General features: G+C 29.9%; 2 protein-coding genes across 2 annotated transcripts; one reads left to right on the top strand and one right to left on the bottom strand.

Moving 5' to 3' along the window:
• Nucleotides 1-15,081: 15,081 nt before the first annotated feature.
• On the top strand, nt 15,082-17,017 carry LOC124932990 (the record flags this gene model as incomplete). The annotated part of the gene is made up of 2 exons (XM_047473714.1): nt 15,082-15,312; nt 16,851-17,017. Coding segments are annotated over 2 exons (306 nt in total), but the record flags the coding sequence as incomplete, so codon positions are not given.
• A 2,546-nt stretch (nt 17,018-19,563) lies between these two features.
• On the bottom strand, nt 19,564-20,379 carry LOC124932981 (mitogen-activated protein kinase kinase kinase 20-like). Its single transcript, XM_047473704.1, has one exon. It carries the CDS (start codon nt 20,377-20,379, stop codon nt 19,564-19,566), a length of 816 nt encoding a protein of 271 aa, XP_047329660.1.
• Between the last annotated feature and the right edge of the window lie 3,054 nt (nt 20,380-23,433).

Raw genomic sequence — 23,433 nt, 5'->3', positions numbered from 1 at the left:
ACTATAAAAATGGTGATGAAAAAGTGAGGTCTACAATGTGAACTTATATTGAGGTAATGATTTTGTCTTTAATTTATAAAAACATTAACTAAAAATCAATATTATATTATGTTTTTGAATAATTTTAGTTTAGTTATTTAAAAAAAAAATATTTAGAAACTAGTTAAGTTAGATATCCATTACTCAATATTTTGATATGTACCTTCTTTAGTTCAATATTATATTCTTTCTCTATTTTCTAGAGATTTACCTATTTGTTCAAGGAAAAACAATATTTTTGAATTCGATATTAGTATTGAATCTATAGAGATTATTTTAAAAAGAAGACATTTATTGATATAAATTACTTTTTAAGTTAATCACAAGGAAACACAAATATTTAAGAGAAAATCATATAGTGTTATTGTGTTAGGGGATATTTGTTTATACAAAACTCAATAGGATTAAAAATCTCCGACAAATCTACAAAATGTATTTACTAAAATTCATACCAGATTTATAATTTTTTCCCTTAACTTATATATGAGATGATCAAGTGACATATATTGAATCAATCTTCCTCTATTTTTTCTCTTCAGTTCGTCAATAATTTATCATTTAATCCTTCTCATCATAAATAATCAATCATATGAATTTAATTCTTAATCTAAATCATTATAAAGAATAATGAATCAAATAAAGAAAGAGATATTATAACATTGATGAATCAACTAGAGCTAAAGAGAGGGGAGAGATGTGGTCCTCTCAACCAACGCCTTCCTTCCCAGCTCCCACACAGACAGCCGATGAGAGAGAACAACCTCAATCCCACCGCCAGCCGCTCCACCTCAGACAATTTTGTAGCTTTCTTGTTCCCTTATTACAACTAGGGATGGAAATTTGAAACTGCCCCGCTAAAACCTAGCCAAACCGAACCCATTGGTATGGTTTTTTCCCGCTTTGACCGGGTATCGGGACGGATCAGGGAAAACCCGAAATATGTTGATCAGGGTTCGGGACGGAGATGGTATTTACATGCACCGAACCGATCCCCAAACCGAACCTATAAAATATAAATATATATTTTTTAATGAAAATATATTTCTTAATGAAATCATTATTTTTCTCTTTTTCATTAAAAAAAACTCCTTATTTTCCTTACCTCCACCTTAACTTCACATTATTTCTCAATTATATCTCTACTTTTTACTTCTTCATCTTTCTCATTACATTTTCTCTATTACTCTAGGGTTTATTATAATTTTAGTTACATCTTCTCATTTCTACATACATGATTTTTTTTATCTCTTCTTCGTCCTATTTTGCATACATATTTTCTTGACACCTATTTTAGATACATCTCCATTTACACTTGGTCTTGAGGACATTTTTAGATTGAAGGTTAATTTAGTTCTTTGTTAATATTATTTTGTATATTATTTTACTGTTTTCTTAATAATTAATATAAACAACATGACATGACATCTTTTCTCTTCAGGTAGAGTTTTTTCTATCTTCGTTTTCTTCTTTCACAACCTTTGTTACATCTTTTCTCGACTTGACGACAGTATTTTCAGTTTTAGTCAATTTAGTTATTTTATTCCCGTTATAAATATTTAGGTTAGATTGCTATTATTTTTTATATAATATTTCTTTCCGATAATTTTCTTGTTCTATTATATTCATGTATAGTATTTTATTGTTCCTTAAATAAAAATTGGTGTTACAAATTATTTTTCAAATAAAACAAAAGAGGAGTTAATAATCTAATATTTTTTTAAAAAGGTAAAATTATTTTATTTAGTATAGTTTGAGAAGTATAATACTTCTTTTACACTTTATTGTTCTTCAAATAAAAAATGGTATTACAGTTTATTTTTAAAATAAAACAAAAGAGAAAACTAGTAATTTAGTATGTTTTTTAAATAAGATAAAATGATTTTATTTACTATAGTTTGAGAAGTATGATACTTCATTTACACTTTAGTATAATTAAATATATGTGTTAGTTTAATTAATGATAATTATTAAATATTGATAATAGGTATTCAATGACAACAAATAGTGATAATTTATCTAGCAATAATACTTCTAATTCAAAAATTATATAGAACTCGGTAATTCAATTACAACACCTGAAACAATTCCCAAAAGTACGATAAATATTTCCAATTGTTCATAAAGGAGAAGAAATGTTATTTGGAATCATTTTGAGATTGTAGACATCATGGAGCTAAAAAAGGAAAAATGCAAATATTGTTGTAAGTTGTTGGGAGGTGAATCAAAAAATGGAACTCGTCACCCACATGACCACTCTAATCGTTGTCTACAAGGACTCAAACGTTTGGGGTTTAAGACAGCAAGTTTTGACAAATACTTTGTCAAAAGATGGTAAACAATGTATTGAAAACTATATATTTGATCAAGATGGTACTAAAAGAGAATTAGAAAACATAATTATCATGCATGAATACCCACTTTCCATGGTAGATCATTTTGAATTTAGAAAATTATTGGGTCTTCTACCACCATTGTTTAAGGTTCCAACGAGAAATACATTCAGAATTGACATATTGAATATTTGTGAATATGAAAAGACCAAAATAATATTTATGATTGATAACAATGCTAGTAGAGTTGCTATAATAATGAGGTAATGTTTTAGTTTTTGTTTATAATTATTATTATTTATTCGGGCGGTTCTAATTCATCTCATTTAAGCCTACGTAGGTTCAGTTATGTGTCATGTCCACATACTAAAGAAAATCTTTCTCAAGTTTTGTTAAATTATTTGATGGATTGGAATATTGACACAAAGTTATCCATTATAACTTTGGATAATTGTTCAACAAATGACGTTTTAATGAAAGACATAATAAAGAAGTTACAAATAAATAAGTAAATATTGTCAGGTATGCTCCTTCATATGCGTTGTTGTGCTCAAATATTAAACATAATTGTGAAAGATGGACTGAACATAATTAAAAATGGAATTAAAAAGGTACGCGATAGTGTATCTTATTGGACTGCAACTCCGAAGAGAGAAGAATATTTTGAGGAAATTGCTAAACAATATCGTATAGGTTATGATAAAAAGTTGGTTCTTGATTGTCCTACCAGATGGAATTCAACATTTTTAATGCTTGAGACAACCTTAGAATTCAAGTATGTGTTTGTTAGAGCTGAGGAAAGAGAATTGCAATATAAAAGTATACCAACTAGTGAAGAATAGAAATTCGCCGATGAAATTTGTAAGAACTTGAAGTCATTTTATAATGTGACTCAATTCTTATTTGTCACAAAATACCCAACATCTAACATGTTTTTTTCAAAAAATGTGTGATATATTGTCTTCATGGATCAATTCTTCTAATTGGGTTATTAGTCAAATGGCTGCTAATATGAATGTGAAATTCAAAAAGTATTGAGATGATATACATGGCTTAATGGGAGTGACAATTATTTTAGACATAAGATATAAATTGGATTTGTTAGAGTTCTACTTTCTCTAGATATATGAAGATTCTTTTTTGACAAAGATTGAAGATGTTCGTCATTTATGTTATAACTTGTGGAAGAATATGATTACAAGTCTGATTTTGATAAACGATATGGTGAGGGTAGTTCTTGTTTGAATTCAGCAAATTCTGACAAAGACAACACCTTAAGTGATCTCCAAAAGTTTATGAAAAGGAAGAGATCAAATATTGTACATGTGAAGAGTGAATTGGATGTTTATTTGGAATAATAGACTATAGATTGTGGTGAAGATTTTGATATATTGATATTATGGAAGATGAATGCTTGCAAGTATCCACTTCTTCAAATTATTGCTAAAGATATTTTAGTAATTTTTCGATTTCGTTACACTGTGGGGAAACCCCGTCCCCGATCGGTGCAGAGTGGATAGATTCGAGGCAGGGATGGTATTACCATTCCCCGAACCGAACCGCCCCATTGTCATCCCTACCTACAACTCTAACCCAATAACATAAGACCATATCCCAACTTCAACCCCTACACCTAACCCTAAATCGACCGCCCACCATAACTCTAACCTTAAACTGTCTGCTCACCCTAAATTTAACCCTAAACCGGCTTCCCACCCTAACCCTAATCCTAATCCTAAATCGACCGTCCACCCTAATCCTAATCCTAACCCTAACCCTAAATCGGCTGTCCACACTAACCCACAACCCAAAATCGAAACCCTCATAAAATCTCCCCCCCTTAGTTGGTTCCTAAGCTAGAGAGGATTTCTCATATTTGGCGGTTCTTAACGGCTCTTCAATTGGATGTTGGCATCACCCTATAAGATTTGGTAACAAAATCATTGAGTTAGAAGAAAGCAATAATGACAAAATAACTATCATATGCCTCAAGAAGGGTTCACGCTGCCCTCGAAATATTCACTTGAGCCTTATCGATGCAAGATTATTGTCGAAGTGGTCCAAAAGAACTCAATACTGTTGATAACAAGATGACAAAAAATATAATTCCTGTATCTCAAATAGATTTTTACAACTCTTTATAGGAAAGCATAAACTCTTCATATGATTGACTCTTCAAATGACAAAACAAAACTATTCTGCATATTAAATAGCTCACACCCAAATCTTTTGGTTATCCCACTCATCCCTAGTTACTACTCTATTAAACATAAAAAAACCAAATAACATATTAATTTAAGTTTATTCAACAAATACCCTTCCAAAAAATTAGAAGATTCGTAAATAAAAAAGACAAATAATGATCATTATGTGTTGGCTCGAATAGACAAGGCAAATTTTGTGGGATGGTGATTACATATTTCAGATCATTATTCCTCTCAACACAAAGGGCTCATTTTACAACATAATTATAGAAGGTATAAAACATTATGTTTCCAGAAGTAAATATGATGTTTCGGAGAAGTATAAGTTTTCTAATATCTCCCTCGAGTCAACCCTTGTGGATCTCTATGAACCCTGGAACGGGGTTAGCCCCATTGAAAATGATTTCCAATCCCTGGTCGTAGAGGTTTTTTTGATTTAGCGCATTGTTATAATTAGGGATCTTTGTGGCTCATTCCACTTATTCATGTTTACTAGCAATAGAGATAAAGTAACCGGTTCATTTATGGAAATCTGAAGCAATCACAAAGATCAAAGATCAGTAACTCTTGCGGAAACTTGCTAAAAATTGATGAAGCAACGTTGGTTAAAACCAACATATAATGGGCCATAATAAAGGTTAATAACACGGGACAATCGATTCCAACTCGGATTAAGATAGAGGATATAAATTTTATCTACGGAGTCCGAACAGACTAATGTTGAAGAATCAATCAAGAAACTAATCATGATTGATTAGATGCCTTGACAACACCAAGTTGACTTGCCGCTCGATCCAATCTATTCTACCCTTCAAGCTTGGCAACACTAAAAGTCATAATTTCAACGGAATACTCTATTCCGCCTTCACAACACGCATAGAGCTCCCCTCTCGCCCGTCGTGTGCTATGGATGGTCACACGAGCCCCTCGATCTCTTACTTGTGTTTTGTGAGGAGGGACTAACATAGAGGTGAATATAGCTCTGGTTGTTCTTTCTTTCTTGGGCAGGACTGATTCCAATCCATAAACCCGGAAACTCATGCGCCTGGGGATGATGAGTCCGAGATGTATTTTTGTGTTTTAGGGTTCGACTTTTTCGTATGTAGCTCAGGCTTCCTCTTCCATGAGCTTGAATAGAAAGTGGTCAAAATCATCTATAATAGTATCAGTTGTGGATAGAGGTCCAACGCTTGTCGCAATCCAATGAGCAAGGTAGAACACATCGGAATCCACCAATCAACCATGCATCCCCAACCCATAATAAAATTTCTAGACCAAACATCCTCCCGAGCCAAACTATCCCTCAACATCCAATCAATCAACCACTACCGATACACTTTAAATATAGAACATCACCAATATATATCACTCCCCATCCACCCCTCATTCCCACACACCCTTCATCCCCACATTTAACCAATTCAACTATCTACTTTCTCTAATATAACAAATGCACAACCTCATTTCTCATTAGAACCTATTTGTACGGCTCAACCTCTTTTTGACCTAAATCCCAATCAGATATAAAAACCCCTATAATATCCTACACAAGAAGACGTAGGTATGACATGTCATCTAATATACATGAAAAATCCAAACTCACTGGCACGTCATCCCCCATCGGCCACCACTAACCCTATCCTCATCCAACCCCTCCCACCCTTATCATATTCTCACTCATCGTTTGAAGATTGAGTAAATTTTGGTGTATAAAAAAACTGCACCTTTTATATCATATCAAAAGAAAATACGTATTTTTACTTCAAAAGGACATCAATTATAAATATGTATAATTTGAATAGTGTAGAAAATAATATCACTACCACTTTACATGTTTTTTAAGACTAGTTGTAATCCAAAACTTTGTATATGAATGTCATATATTTAATGAGTAAATGCCTGCACTATATGTAAATGAACATGAAGTTACGATGAAAAACGTTCTAAATTGAAGTAGACATATCTATATCATATTTTTAAAATAAAAAGGTCACAAAATTAATATAGGCCTTTTTATTTTATAATCAAATTATATTAACTAGACAAGAAAATTATTGTAACATAATAATGGAAACCTAGTTAATATCATTTTTCTCTAAAACCTGCAAAAGATTGAAGAAGCAACTAACATTTATTTATTTGTTATTGTTTAGAACTCTATCTTTGCTTAATTCACTTAGATACAGTTTCGATTGTAAAGTTGTTGTGTATTTGCTTAGTCCAATGGATTTGCGTTGGAGTTAGGAGAGATTAACCAACGTTCGGAATTGAAAGCCTTTATATAAGAAATAGGTCAAGTTACGCATATGGTGTCTGAAGTTAGTTTCATGAGTTTGAACAGTTGTCGAGTTTTGTTTCATTCTGTTTGAATTCCACAGAAATTAAAATAAAATGTGTTTAGGGCTCACGATTAATTGAAGATAAGTTAGAGACATTATTAAGATTTTGGTTTTGAATTTGATAGGTAAAGTTGATTAGCTAGATACACATTTGGGGATCAAGCAGGTTAGAAATGTCTGTATGCATGGTTTGAATATGGGCAGTAGGGACAAGTTCATAATGCAGATAACGTGACTAATTGAGTTATTTGTTCAAATATTGGAATTGAGTTGTTACATTCATTCACTGAGTTTTCAATGACGAGAGATAATTTGGAAAAAAGAAAGATAAGTTATGTAATATGTAGAGTTATATATCTTTCAGCATTAATTGTTGTTATTGCAAACATGTAAGTAATTAAACCTGCTTTTACCCTTCTTGTATAGATGATGGCCATATGGGATGCAATATTTTTTCTCCCTGTACAGAATCCTCCAACTTTAGAGATATTCGAGATGTGGAACGTATAAATTGAAGGTATCGAATGTTTTTTTTATATGCAATTGTTATCTTTATGTTCCACAGTATTCAATTCACAGTCTTGTGGTTTCAACTCGGAGAATAAGTAAGGCTATGGCTACTGACTTGGAGATTATCTAGTGATGATAATACTGTTAGCTAGGTGGATGAGCGCTCTATGCAATAGAGTTCATGGAAATTGGCTGGATTCATAATTAATTGATGACCCTTTAGCTGACATTATTTAAGCAATCAGGTTTGCTAATATTTCTTTCTCTTTGACGTCCTTGCTTGAGCTACAATTATCAATCAAAATTATACCGTAATGCCCTTTACCCAAAATATATAGCTGACTTTTTATAACCTACATACATCAAAGAAAGAAAAGAAAGAAGGTTATTCAAATAATCCCAAATCAAACAAGGCCGCCTTAGGTAAACATTGATTGATTGATGATGCTTTCAAATGGTAGCTAGGCTTCTTGTTGGATATGTTGCATTGATTATTCCTTGGGATTTATATTTTTTTGTGAATCTTCTGTAGGGAGGGAGGGAAGGGAGGTGTTTCAGTGCTCTGTATTGATATCATTTTGGCGTATTTCACATGCATTATACAAAAACTTAGTTAAGAGATGCTCAGAAGTAAGATGATGCAATGGTTTGTTCAAGAAATGGAATTGTACGATTATTCAATGATTTCTTGGAAGATTTTGTCGATAGCTATGGCTTCACAGATTACTTAAAAAGACTGTTTGGTATTCAAGAATTGGTACCACACTCTCTTTTCCTCTTTACATAGACTAAGAGCTTGGTTCTTGCAGTCTAACGTCGAGGAATAAATCATTAAAAATTCCTGATTCTGACATCGTATATGAAAATGAAGATAAACATGCGAGAGTATTTGATACTGAGGATAAAGATAAGTTTCATATTGTACGAAACCCGGGATCAAAATTTTTGTGTGACTGCGAGTTTCCGAAATGAGAAACCTTTGTGAACATGTGTTGAAGATTATTAAGGTTTTGTGGAAAAGAGGATCGGTATTGACTTTTGTTGGTATGGTTCAGCTTAATAAGGTGGTTATGTTGGAATTATTTCCAATATTTGGGTACATATATTATTTAATAATTGTACAAATATTATTTAATAATTGTATATTAGTTGTTATAATTAAAGTGATCTATTAAAGTATAAAGATTATGGGGTTTATTTAGATATCTATAATAAATGTGGGGACATAGTTATGTAGAAGCAGAAATACCATTTATTATTTTGTTGATGGTCCGAATAATAAATGGGTATATTAGGGCTAGGTCCCCAACCCATATAGATAGTCTACCTATTTTGTTTCTCTCATCAGACAAAAGGTTTCAGTTCATCTCTCAAGAACAAGACTATCGATATAGGGTTGGAAGACTTAAACCCCCACCCACATCAGACATTACGATCCAGGCCCAGTTCCAGAACATGAAGATACAAGATTAATAGAAGATCAAGAAGAAGAGAATAACGAAGAACGACTTAATGGACCGTTCTTCATTCCATATTTAGGTATGTTTCCGCAATTATAGTTTATCTCAATTTATCGACATAGAGTATACATATTATAGAAATAAGGATTAAAGATCCAGATTAAAGATTCTAACAGGTTACTGATTTATTTCAATGTCCACCACACGATTCACTTTTTTTGAGATTATTAATAAATATAATCAATATAATATATTGAAAATATAATATAAAGATAATATATCTGTAAGATATAATATCGATATTATATTATATTATATTAGTTTTGCTTACAAGTTTAAGTTAATGTCTATATAAGAGAAATGCACTATGTAATTGAAAGACCATTCAATAAAATATCTTTCTATATTCTTACATGGTATGAGAGCCAAAATTTTGTCCTTGAGCACAAAAAATAGTCTTCCGCTGCCTCCATCAATGATTACTTTAAGTCATTGATGGAGGGCTCTAATAAAACTCTATTATCTCATTATATTTTTTTAGTTTTATTCGCTTCCCCTAGTTCATTTGGTTTTGAGCAAGTGGTTCCCCTGCCTCCGGATTCAGAACAACTGGTGCATCGACTTTAGCCGTTTCCACACATTCCTTTGGAACATCTAGCGTCTCGGTTTCAGCCGCTTCCACACCTTCCTTTGGATTTGGCACAACTAGAGCTTCTGCTCCTTTCAGATCTGGATTAACCAAAACAACGACTTCCACAACCTCCACTTCTTCATTAGGATTTGGAACAATCGTCACTAGTTCTTCACCATATCTTCCCTTTGGGATGGCAACTAGTGCATCGTCGTCTCCTTTTGGTGCATCTACTTTCGGATCATTTGCGACCTCAATAGCGTTGGATCTTCATCTACTGCTACTTTGACTGGAACACCTTTTTCTCCTTTGGCTGCTACACCATTGTTTTTTGGGGTTTCTTTGGGTTCTTTTTGAAGAGTTTCGATCCAATCTCAGCATACATCGTTTACCTGCTCGATTGCGGGGTCTAATAAATATAATTAATATAATATATTGAAAATATAATATATCTGTAAGATATTATATTATATTATATTATATTATATTATATTATATTATATTATATTATATTATATTATATTATATTATATTATATTAGTTTTCTTACCAGTTTAATTTAATGTTTATATAAGAGATATGCACTATGTAATTGAAAGATATTTTGGCGGTTTGGGTTATTCTCAGTTAGATCGAAGGAATCTGGATGATAATGGAGAAAATTGAAAGTCTAATTCTTTGTTGATCTTATTGCTGACAAAGAGTCTTAGTGAAGCTGCAGTAGTGAATTCGAATTCTACGAAATTTGGCGAAAAAGTCTATGATTTTACAGAAAACAATTTACAAAGATGTTATGAAAATGGATTTGCATTAGTTACAAATTATTATTATTTTATGTTTTTGTATTTGGTGTGGTTATTTTAAAAAATAATTTACAAAACCTTTTTTTTGAATTCAATATTACATTCTTTAAGTATTATATTGAGGTTTACCTATTTATTGAGGAATAATATTTTTTAATTCAATATTAATGTAGAAATTTATAGAAATCATCTTAAAGAAGACATCGATTAATGAAAAAAAATTATTTTGAATTTAATATTTATGTGTTCCAATTTGTTAAAGGATAATATTTTTGAATTTAATAATAGTGTTGAATCTATAGAAATCACGGTGAGGAAGAAGACATATCGATCAATAAATAGTTTGTTACTTGGAGCCTTAAGATAAGATAATAAATCACGAGAAACAAAATATTTGAGAGAAAGATTATGTAGTGTTATTGCATTGAGGGATATTTATTTATACAAAACACAACAGGATTATAAAACTACCACTAACCTAAAAAAACACCAATAATATTTCATACAAGATTTATAATTGTTCCCTTTAACTTATATATAAGATGATCAAGTTACATATATTGAATCAATCTTTACTTCTTCTCTTTCTCTTTGTCAATTATATGGATTTGACTCTGAATCTACATCATTATAAACAATAATGAATTAAATGATAAAGAAAGAGATATTATAACATTAATGAATCAATTAATAGAAAATAGATAAATTAGTACATACCTCTAATATAATGGATAGTTTATATTTCACTATCAAAATCTTGTCATATTATATTATTTGTTGTGCTTGTTTTTATAAGTTTTACATGCAATCGTTTGAATCACCTTCGTTCTCTTAGGATATTTGGACGATCGTATTTGAATCAAATCACAATCATTTCTTTGGTCTCTGTCCCACGTTACCTAGTCTTACAAGGTTGAGATTTGGGGATTGGGATATAGCACAGTCGGGAACCATCACCCTTTTCGTTGTATAGGATTCATGATTAAGAGTTATTTTATAATAAATATATTTGGAGTCCGTTTAAGCAGAATCGGTATACGACCCATTATATTTGAGACTTTTCATTTCCTTTCCGGTTTTTCCGGGTTTTTACTTTTCTTTCCCTTTTTTTCTTCTTTTTCCCCCTTTTTTTCCTCTTTTTATTTAACCTGGGTAGATGATGTTTTCAAACAGAAAACTAGGAGTGATTTCAATACTTTATGTACTTTCAAATTTATTTTAATTTTTGACTCTCATTCATGAACCATCCACAACAATTAGGTTATAGGTCTGACCGATTAATATTGAGTTAGGGGAGCCTTCATTGAATTATGCCCATATGTGACTTGACCTTAAAATTATTATGTTGGAATTATTGTAGATATGAAAGTTTAAGAATGAATCATATGCAACAACAATTTAATGAAACTTGTATTTTTTTAAATCAAGATGGAATATATATATCAACTGCAGTAACAAACAACAAGGAATTAATTTATTAGTGATCCATCCATATTGTATATCTTATATATATTCCACAGATTCTAACAACATAAGTCTAATGTTCATTTAAATGAAAATGAAATCCTTAAACTACAATATAGGATTATATTATATGTTAGAATAATTAAATTTAAAACGATGTATCATAACTTACATCTGTATACGATAACTTGCTCTTATAGTCGAAATGATTGATTGGATCTACAAACAATATAAATTTCTCGGTAATTGGATAATTCGATTGTCGAGGAGAGGCGTTTGAAGATTGAGTAATTTTTGGTGTATAAAAAACTGCACCTTTCATACCATGTAAAAAAATACATCTTTTTACTTCAAAGGGACATTAATTGTAAACATTATAATTTAAAAAGTAAAGAAAATAATATTTCACTTACCTCTTGACATGTTTTTTAAGACTAGTTGCAATCCAATACTCTATATATGAATGAGTACATGCCTGCACCATATGTGAATCAATGTAAAAAATCATTATAAATAAATTTTTAAGTCTAAGTCTTTATTTACCTTCTTATTAATTGTAAAAACTAAAAGTCTTTATTTGTTTATTATACACATTTTTACAAAAATAAATTTAACATCAAATTAATTAATCAAACACCGTTTAGGGATCAATGTAAGGAAGTAAAGGAACACCAATGTGCTATTTTGGGTGGGAGGAGGATTGTGGCTCCTACTGACTAGAAGCATATTGGTGCTCCACCTTTTCTTAGGATCTTTAATTGTGCATTTCTTCCAAAAATCGAAAGCATCTTTGGACATTTTAGAGCGCTCTATTAGTTTAAGAAGTTTTTGGTTAATATTTTGACATTTCCATTGTGAAATTGATGGGATCATCTCAAAAAAAGAGCATCACAGTGCCCAAATATCGGTAGAAGTATCATATTCTCCATCATTTAATGATTCGGAAGGCATATAGTGCGGCGTCCCTAAAGTCATTCCCGAAAGATAGAGGGGCTGGATAGTAAAACCAAAGTCTCCTATTTTGGCCTTCTTGTCGATCATTAATATGTTTTCGTTTAATTTATATCACCGTGGACGTATTCATTCCGATGGATGTAGTGTAGACCCTTTAAATGGAAAGTGTATATTCCTTTGCTTCAATTTTGGGGATTCCTTTGCATTCGGCTATCTTTGATGATTGAATGCGGTGGTGCAAAGTGCCGCCAGAGGCGTACTCCAAGAAGATATTTGTAAAAAAAGTTGTGCCTTCAACCGTGAAATCATAACCCAATAAATAAATTATATGAGGACATTCTTTAAATTTGGAGAGAATATCCCTCTTTCATTTAGGATAGATGAATCTTTGTTCGATGTATATTTAACTGCCATTATTTGAATAGACGAATAAAGATAATGTCCTTATCCAATGGACGAGATAGATAAACAACTTCATATAGCTGTCTTCACCCAATTTCTCGAGTATCTCCCACAAATACATTATTATTCTTTTAAAGTAAAAAATAATTACGTTTAAGAGAGAAATAACAAAATATTAAATACACAAACAAATATGTAAGAAAGTACCGAAAAATCAAAAGTGAATTTTGGGAACAAGAATGTGTGTGATGATTTTTTTTCTTGACTTGACTTGATTGGTATAGTTTTATATAACTAATTTAAAAAAGAAATTGTGATTTATTAACTAAAATAGATTTGAAACAATAAAAGCTAATTATTAGGAAGAAATATTTTATAATAAAAAAAAAACCATAAAATTGTAATATTGTTATTAGATATTTTTTAATTAATAAAAATATTAAAAAAATAGAAATATTTTGAGATCTTTGAACCTATTCGAAAATTTAATGCTGACTATTGTCACTTCGGGCAAGATGAGATTTTACTAATATGAAATGACTATTTAAAAAGGATAGAGAAACTCATAAAGATTAGAGATGCTAAGTATTCAAATTAGCCAGATATTCAAATTTAATGCTCCAATATAATATATATATATATATATATATATATATATATATATATATATATATAAAAAGATCTTATTAATTTCAGTAATAGATATGTGTCCACGTCATTTGTGTGACAATCATAAATGATATCATTTCAAATATACTCATTTGTTCCTTTCTTATTTTTTTTTAAAAACTCTTGGCCCAATTAAAACTCTTATCTTGTCATTCAACATAGCTTTGATCACAAAAAGTTGGAGAGTATTGAAAATTCAGCTCCAAAGAAAAGTTGTGAAGGAGTCCAAATTTAGTAATTTCTTAACTGTCTTACAAAGTAACAACTTATATTCATTGTCCAAAATGTACATGAACTTTCCAATTCGATCTATTATCATTAATTTTTCACGATAAACTAACTAGAGAATAAACTGTATATTGGTATGATCTTAAATGTCTAGATAATAATCTATCATTCAATCTCTTGACTTAGAGATCTAAAAATGTGTCGTATCATTTTAGAACTATATTTATCATCCTTCTCTACTACATTATCAATAAAAGTATTTACAATAACGATAAGATTGAAATTTGAGATTTTAAATGTGGTAGAAGATGTGAGTTAATTTCCGTATGCTTTTTATAATGATTTTGTTCCTTGTATATCAACAAATAAATCACTAGCATAAACTATTATTAAGTACAAGTCAATTTAAAAAAAAATTATATATTTTTTAAAATTCAATTATAATAAAAAAACATCATTTATTCACCACCCTAAGTAATATTATGAAAAAAAAACAAAAACAAAAAATTTCAAAATTAACACCAATCAATTTTTTAAAATAACCTACCTCCCAATAAACTCTAAGATTGAGATTTGATTTTAATTCTTATTAAAATATTATATTAAATAATGTTTGCTTCTATATTAACTTTCTCAAAGAGAGAAAATATAAAATATAAAATATAAAGTATAAAAAATAAAAATAAATTTCAATTCTCTTGTTAAAAAATAATAAAATAAAAAAGTCAACTTATTGACTAATTATTGACCAAATTATTATTTCGGGTTCAAATTTGTGCCGATCTTTTTAAAATAAGTCTCCAACTTTATATTATAAGACTCAAACCATCACAATTTTAGTCATTTATTTTTTTTTTCTTTATGCACTAATAAATTCATAATCTTCATACTTTATTATAGTATTTTTTAAAATTAATTTATAATATTTATAAAAACAAAATAACAATTATTTTATTTTTCGATTTTTTCAATAGTTTCCACACATTATATATATTTTAAATCATTAAAAAAAAAACCGTTTTAAATGTATATATCTTAAAACAAATACAAATACAATATTAATAGGTTAGGGAAGGACGGGATCGGCGGAGAAGACTACTGGCGTTGTTGGGCCGTCGCGAGCATTTCTCAGTTGGCTTGGGGTATCAGATCTTGCCGGCGTGGATTTCCCGGCGACCCTCGTTTCATGCCTCTCAAAGCCTTCGCCGTCGGTTCTCTATTCGTCGGATCCGCCGCCTCCGCCTTTACTGCCGTCCTCTCTGCTTCAGGCATCCGCTCGGTATGTTGTTTTGTTAGAGTTGTTCTATTGGATCTATTAAATATCCTAGTAATCTTGGATTTTAGAGATGATTTTCCTTTATTTGCCCTAACATTCTCTCATCTGTTAACCTTATAACTATAATTTGCCAGACAATAATTAATGATTTCTAGTTCACAGCTTTCTGTTAAGATCTTATTAGGGTTTGATTGGGAAAATGATGATCATTATGATATGATTCTTGGTGTACTAGTAAAATACTTGGAGCCCTGACCATGTGGAACTATCAAATATGCTAGGATGTCTAGTTTAATTATGTGTTGTATCTTGGATTTTCCCATTATAATCAAGTTTCTAAATCCTGAATTTAATCCTACTTGTTTGATTTGGCTAGCTTCAAGCTTCTTTTGCTTTTATTCTCAAATCCTGACTATCCTATGGGGGAGATTCATTTAGTCTTAGGAAGTTCTGGTACCCCATTATGATCATCTTATGGGGGATCATTTAGAACGAGAGGAATCCAGAAGAATCTTTCTTGAGCACCCTTGTCTCGATCAAACAAAGGGTCAAATCTAGTGTTAGGAAGTTCGGGTACCCTATCATGATTATCCTATGGGGGATCATTTAGAACGAGAGGATATTTTAGATGTTTTGATAATAGAAAAAGACCAATCGAAATTTAGAAGTCCTTCTTGAACAACCCTTGTCTCGATCAAACAATTGGTCTCGATAGTCTTAGGAAGTTCTGGTACGTACCCCATCATGATTATCCTATGGGGGATCATTTAGAACTAGAGGGACCTTTTAGATGTTTCGATAATAAGAAAAGACCAATTGAAATCTGAAAGACTTTCTTGAGCAACCCTTTTCTTGATCAACAAATGGGTGTCCCGTCGCATCCACTTTGCTATAAAATGACCCATTTATTGAAATAAAGAAAAAGAAACACTCAAATATACCAACATCAACACTCAACACTCAATAGCAGCAGTTCTTTTCAAGCTGCTTCCAAATCAAGTCATCAACTCTGTCTTCTACTTCACTATGACTAGATAATTTGATTATGTGCATAAAATTGGAAAACCCAACTATCTTCATATATAATTAACTGGCTTTACTATACTAAAATTAGTATAAATTGTGAAATTTATTCAACTACCTTTCTTTTCATTTCTTTTCAATATTTCGAAGTTTGTAATCAATATAGTTGTTATATAAAATCCCATTTGGAAACACTTATTAGAGCTGGGTATGGGTTTGTACGAGAATTTTCTTTCTAGGTTTGTACTAGAAACATTTTTTTTATGTGAAGTATCTTATTCATGTGTTGATTTAGATGAGATAATGTTTTGGAACATAACTTAACCTAGTTAACTATTTATATATTTCCTACATTTGTTCATTTTCTCTTCCAAATCTAGACTCAGCTCTATATCCAAAAAGTGTTTCTAAATCAGTGTACAAATACATCTTCTAAATGGTGTTTGAGCTGGGATGATTTGATTTGGTTTTTTATTGTCTTCCCTTAATTAACTGTTTTATTATATGCTTTTCTTTAGGTGAATGATGCTAAGGAAGTTGGTGCAAATATCAGATCTGGTCTAGGGATTACTAGAAGGGTACAAGACAAATAGATATTTCTAGATGAATCAAAAGTCTTAGTTCTTTGGTTGATCCTATTGCTGATAAGGAGTTTTAGGAAGCTGCAGTAGTGAATTCGAATTCTACGAATTTGGTTAAAAAAATCTATGATTTTATGAGATTGATAGGTCTATATAATCGACTTTCATTACAGAAAACAAAATAGAAGATGTAAATGAAAACAGGTTATTGCATTAGTTACAAATTATTATTATTTTTATTTGATTTGGTGTGATTATTTAAAAAAATAGTTTACAAAACCTTTGTTGAATTCAATTTTAGTTTCTTTTGAATTGAATACTTCTTTTGAAATTATCTCGAGGTTTACCTATTTATTGATCATAAATAATATTTTTTAATTCGATATTAATGTAGAAACTTATAGAAATCATCTTTAAAAAACGTATCGATCAATTGATAAAAAAATAAAAATTACTTAGAGCCTTAAGTTGAGATAGTAAATCAAGAGAAATAAAAAAATAAAATTACTTAGAGCCTTAAGTTGAGATAATAAATCAAGAGAAATAACTATTTGAGAGAAAAATCCTGTAATGATATTGCATTAGGGGATTATTTGTTTATACAAAACTCAACAGGATTAAAAAACTCCCACTAACCTAAAAAAAATACCTATAATATTTCATATAGGATTTACAATGGTTCCCCTTAACTTATATATAAGATGATCAAATTACATATATTGAATCAATCTTCACTTCTTTTCTTCTCTTTCCTTCAATCATCACTTCTTTTCTTCTCTTTCCTTCGTCAATTATATGAATTTGACTCTTAATCTAAGAGTCATTATAAACAATAATGAATCAAATAATAAAGAAAGAGATATTATAACATTAATGAATCAATTAATAGAGAAATAGATAAATTAGTACATACCTCAAATATAATGGATAGTTTATATTTCACCATCAAAGTCTTGTCTCATTATTTGTTGTGCTTTTTTTGTAAGCCTTACATGCAATCGTTTGAAGCACCTTGGTTTTCTTAGGATATTTGGACCATCGTATTTGAATTCAATCACAATCATTCCTTTGGTCTCCATCCCACATTAGGCAGTCTTACAAGGTTGAGGTTTGGGGATTGGGATATAGCACAGTCGGGAACTATCACCCTTTTGTTGTATAAGATTCATTATTGAGAGTTATTTTATAATAAATATATTTGAAGTCTGTTTAAGCAGAATCGGTATACTGATGCCCTTTATATTTGAGACTTTTCATTTCCTTTCCGGTTTTTTCTTTCTTCTTCTTCTTCTCTTTTCTTTTTCTTTTTTTTTTTTTTTTTTTTTTTTTTTTTTTTTAACCCGGGGAAGATGATGTTTTCAAACGGACAACTAGTAGTGATTTCAATACTATACGTACTTTCAAATTTATTTTAATTTTTGTCTCTCATTCATGAACCATCCACAACAATTAGGTTATAGATCTTACCGATTCATATTGAGTTAGGGGAGCCTTCCTTGAATTATGCCCATATGTGACTTGACCTCAGGATAATTGTGTTAGAACTCTTGTAGATATGCCATTTTTATCCTAAAAGTCCTTTGATGCAACTTACTCCCGCCCGCTTGTATAACTCTCTATCCCTAAAAAGATAGAAGATATAAGAATGATCAAAATCACTTCATAAACAATAATAATAGTATTTAACCATTTAGTTACAACTAAATCTAGGGAAGAAGATCAATAAATAAAATTATAATCTATCAACCAATACAAACATTTATTCGTTAGTTAAGCAAAAACTCACCTTTATCGATAAGGATGAATCATTTGTAACAACAATTTAATGAAACTTGTACTTTTCGGAATCAAGATGAAATCTTTTTCAACTGCAATATAAAAAAGCAATAATTTATTATTGATCCATCCATATTGTATGTCTTATATGTTACAGATTTTAACAACATAACTCCATTTTTTATTTGAATGAAAATGAAATCCTTAAACTATACGATATTATTATATTATATGTTAGAATTACTAGATTTAAAACGATGTTTCATAACTTACATCTATATGATAAATTTCTCTTATAGATGAAATGATTGATTAGATCTACGAACAATACAAATTTCACGGCAATTGGATGATTCGATTGTCGAAGAGAGGCGATTGAAGATTGAGTAAATTTTGGTGTATAAAAAAACTACACCTTTCATACAATATGAAAAGAAAATACGTCTTTTAACTTCAAAAGGACATCAATTGTAAACATGTATAATTTGAAAAGTGTAAAAAATAATATTTTACTCACCTCTTTAAAAGTTTTTAGGGACTAGTTGTAATCCAAAACTCAGTATATGAATGTCATTTGATGAGTAAATGCCTGCACCATATGTAAATGAACATTAAGTAAAAAATCATTATAAATAAATTTGTAAGTCTAATAAGTCTAAGTCTACATTAATACCTTATTGTTATATAAACTAAAAATCTCTATTTGTTTGTATTATAAACATTCTTCCAAGATTCCGCACAAGCTTAATTAATAAATCCTAAAATAAAATAAAAATCAGTAAAGAAATAATCAAATAACAAACATAAATTTAACAACAAATTAATTAATCAAATACGTACCGTTTAGGATCAATGTACGGAAGTAAAGGAGCGCCTATGCGTTATTTTGGGTGGGAGAAGGATTCTCGCTCCTACCGACGATGAACTGATGTTGTAGAAGCATATTTGCACTCCATCTTTTCTTTGGATCTTTAGTTGTGCACCTCTTCCAAAAATCGAAAGCCTCTTTGGACATTTTACTTCTCTTTATTAGTTTAATAAGATTTTGGTTCATATTTTTGCATTTCCATTGCGGTGTTGATGTGATCATTTCAAAGAAGGAGCATCCCAATGCCCAAATATCGGTAGAAGTATCATATTCTCCATCGTTTAATGTCTCAGGAGGCATATAATGAGGCGTACCTAACGTCATTCCCGGAAGATTGAATGGCTGGATAGTCATACCAAAGTCTCCTATTTTGGCCTTCTCGTCGACCATTAATATGTTTTCCGGTTTTATATCACAATGGACGTATCCACTCTCATGGATGTAGCGCAGACCCTTTAAAATGGAAAGTGTATATTCCTTTGCTTCAATTTCGGAGATTCCGTTGTATTTAGATGTCTTTGATGATTGAATGCGGTCGTGCAAAGTGCCGCCCGAGGCGTACTCCAAGAAGATATTTGTAAAAAATTTTGTGCCTTCAACGGTGAAATCATAACCATATAGACGAATAATATGCGGACATTCTTTAAATTTAGAGAGAATATCCCTTTCGTGTAGGAGAGATGATGAATTTTCGTACTCCGCGGATTTAACTGCCATTATTGGAATAGACGGATAGAGACAATGTCCTTCTAATGGACGACCTAGATAGACAACTCCATAGCTCCCTTCACCCAATTTCTCGAGTCTCTCCCACAAAGACATTATTATTCCTTTCAATGTAAAAAATAATTACGATTAAAAGAGAAATAACGAAATATTCAAATACACAAACAAATACGTAGAAAAAAATAATCACATACCAATTGATGCAAAGTACCGAAAAATCAAAAGAGAACGGATTGAGTTGAGTGTTTTAGAAATTTTGGGAAGAGGAATGTGTGTGATGAATTTTTCTTTATTAATTGACTTGGGATAGTTTTATATAAAATAAAATAGATTTGAAACAGTAAAAAGCTAATTATTAGGAAGAAATATTTTATAATAAAAGATTTATTATATTTAAATAAAGAAAAAAAATAAAAAAATTTGTGATTTATTAAATAAAATAGATTTGAAACAATAAATAAATAAGAAGCTAATTAATAGGAACAGAAATATTTTATAATAAAAGATTTATTATATTTAAATAAAGAAAAAAATAAAAAAATTTGTGATTTATTAAATAAAATAGATTTGAAACAATAAATAAGAAGCTAATTAATAGGAAAAAAGATTTTATAATAAAAGGTTAATAAAAAAAAATAAAAAATTGTAATAGGCATAGATTTAGGAGTACTCTAACTAATATTCTTCGAGGAAGTCTTTGCAAGTAAAACATGGCAAAAAAGGCTTTCTTTCACAACTGACCCGAGAGATTCTTCTTCTAGAGAGAAAGAGATTGAAACCAGTTTTCTCTTAGTTTGTTTAGTGTTGTCTTAATTAGTAGATCTATCTGGCTATCTGTTTCTCCTACAGAAAATTTTGCATTTACGAATAATTAATTAGCAAAAATAAATCTTCAAAAACAAATTTGGTGGCCAAGAATGTAGATTTTAAACACTGTATCAGTGCTTGGCACGTGAATACATAAAATGTAACTTCTTCAAGCCTTGTCCAAACAATCCCAGGCCATGCACTAACTCCAAAAAACCCTTCTTAATTCAAACAATTAGCTAAGTCTTAAGTAAACAGATGTCTCATTCGAAGGTAAAATAAAGATAACTAACATTGATGCTTTCAAATGGAATATAGGGTTCTTGTTGGACATGTTGCATTATTCTTTGAGATTTATATTTTTGTGTGTCTCTTTTTTAGGGAGGGGTTTAAATTATCTGTATTGGTATCATTTTGGTGCATTCTCTAAATAGTCATGATTATTATAATTTATTTATTTCAATAAGTAATAAGTTTTTTTTTAATTTGTAAATATAAATATATATGTATATTTATTTTTGTATAAATTGAAATATTTTTTTATAAATTTGTAAAATTTTAATATTTGAAGAGCTGGCTAATTTTAACTTTATTTAACCTGTCAAAATTTTGATTAAGTTGATGAATATTATTATCGTGATTTAAAAAATAAAATAAATAATTTAATAATGATCAAATTAATGTTGCAAATAATTAAAATATAAAGGCAATAGAAAAAGATCATTTTTCTTGCATTTTGGGGCATCCTTATTTTAATTCTCACAATTTTAACATATTAAACACTAGCTAGAAATAAGCTCTAATTAATTTTATGAGGTATAAAATAAAATTTATTTATATATTGATTTTGTCTTTATTTAATAAAAAAATTAATTAAAAATCAATATTATATTATATTTTTGTATTTGTTTTAGTTTGATTATTTTAAAAAAATAATATTTACAAACTAGTTAGGTTAGATATACATTACTCAATATATTGATATGTAATTTTTTTTGGTTCAATATCACCTTCTCTCTATTATCTTCTTTCTTTAGTGTTGAATCTATAGTGAAGAATTGAAGACATCTATCGATAAAAAAAAATACTTTGTTACTTTGATCCTTAAGATGAGATAGTAAATCACGATAAACAAAATATTTGAGAGAAAAATCCTGTAGTGTTATTGAACTAGAAGTTATTTATTTATACAAAACTCAACATTATTATAAAAAAAAACTCCGCTAATATAATAAAAATTACCTATAATATTCAATACATGATTTATAATTGTTCTCTTTAACTTATATATATAAAATGATCATAAAATGATCAAGTTATATGTATTGAATCAATCTTCACTTCTTATTTTTCTCCGTCATTCATTTCCTTCTCATCATCATTTTTCACCAATTATTCGAAACACCTCCTTTCTCTTAGGATATTTTGATCATCGTATTTGAATCCAATCACAATAATTCTTTTATCTCTATCCTACATTAGGTGGCATTACAAGGTTGGGGTTTGGGGATTGGAATTTAGCACAATCAGGAACCACCTTTTTTATTTTATAGGAATCATGATGATGAGTTATTTTGTAATAAATGTATTTGGAGCCCGTTTAAGTATAATCGGTATAATTCTCGCGAAACTCATCAGAATTTTAGTAATATTCAGAACGTGTTAGATATTACGTAAGTAGAGAGATTTTAGTTGATTTAAAGTTTTAGTGGTACCAATATTATAAATATTCCTAGACATACTGTTTTCGACTTTAATAATTTGAGTACCTGCATAAGGAGCATTTACGTGTATATTATTAAGATTAAAAATAATATGGTCGGTAACACCTGAATTTGGACATCAAGTGGGATCTACAATAGTAGACGATGTAACTAACATTGTCGTAGGATTTGTAGAATGATTAAAACGAGGGCACGTGAGAGCACTATGTACTTGTATATTACATATTTGACAAGGTGGATTATAAAAACAACTTTAGGAGCGATGATCAATTTTATGACAAAAATTATATTTAGGATATGCCATTGTTTAAATTTTGGATTATTGATTTGATTATATCATTTTGATCATCTGTTTCTTGAAGAAATTTGTGAGGATTTTAAAGATTTTTTTTACTATATTCATAAAATTACAACCTATCATGATTGGAGTAACTTGTGATTTCCAATAGATATAGTTTTTGTTAGATAAAATTAGTCCGGTTCACAGAACTTAACACATAAACCTTCCATGCAGGAACAAGGAACCGGACCGGTCAAACAAATGAACCGGTTAAGAAGATTAACCGGTCAAGTTATTAAACCGACTAGGAACATTCGAGACATGACCGCACAAAGAAAG

The sequence above is a fragment of the Impatiens glandulifera genome, chromosome 1, assembly GCF_907164915.1.
Source record: "Impatiens glandulifera chromosome 1, dImpGla2.1, whole genome shotgun sequence".
Taxonomy (NCBI): Eukaryota; Viridiplantae; Streptophyta; class Magnoliopsida; order Ericales; family Balsaminaceae; genus Impatiens; species Impatiens glandulifera.
This window is presented reverse-complemented; position numbering and strand designations above follow the sequence as displayed.

What these genes read in the sequence shown, in the direction of transcription:
- LOC124932981 (XM_047473704.1), bottom strand. Translation starts at nt 20,379, where the DNA reads ATGTCTTTGTGGGAGAGACTCGAGAAATTGGGTGAAGGGAGCTATGGA.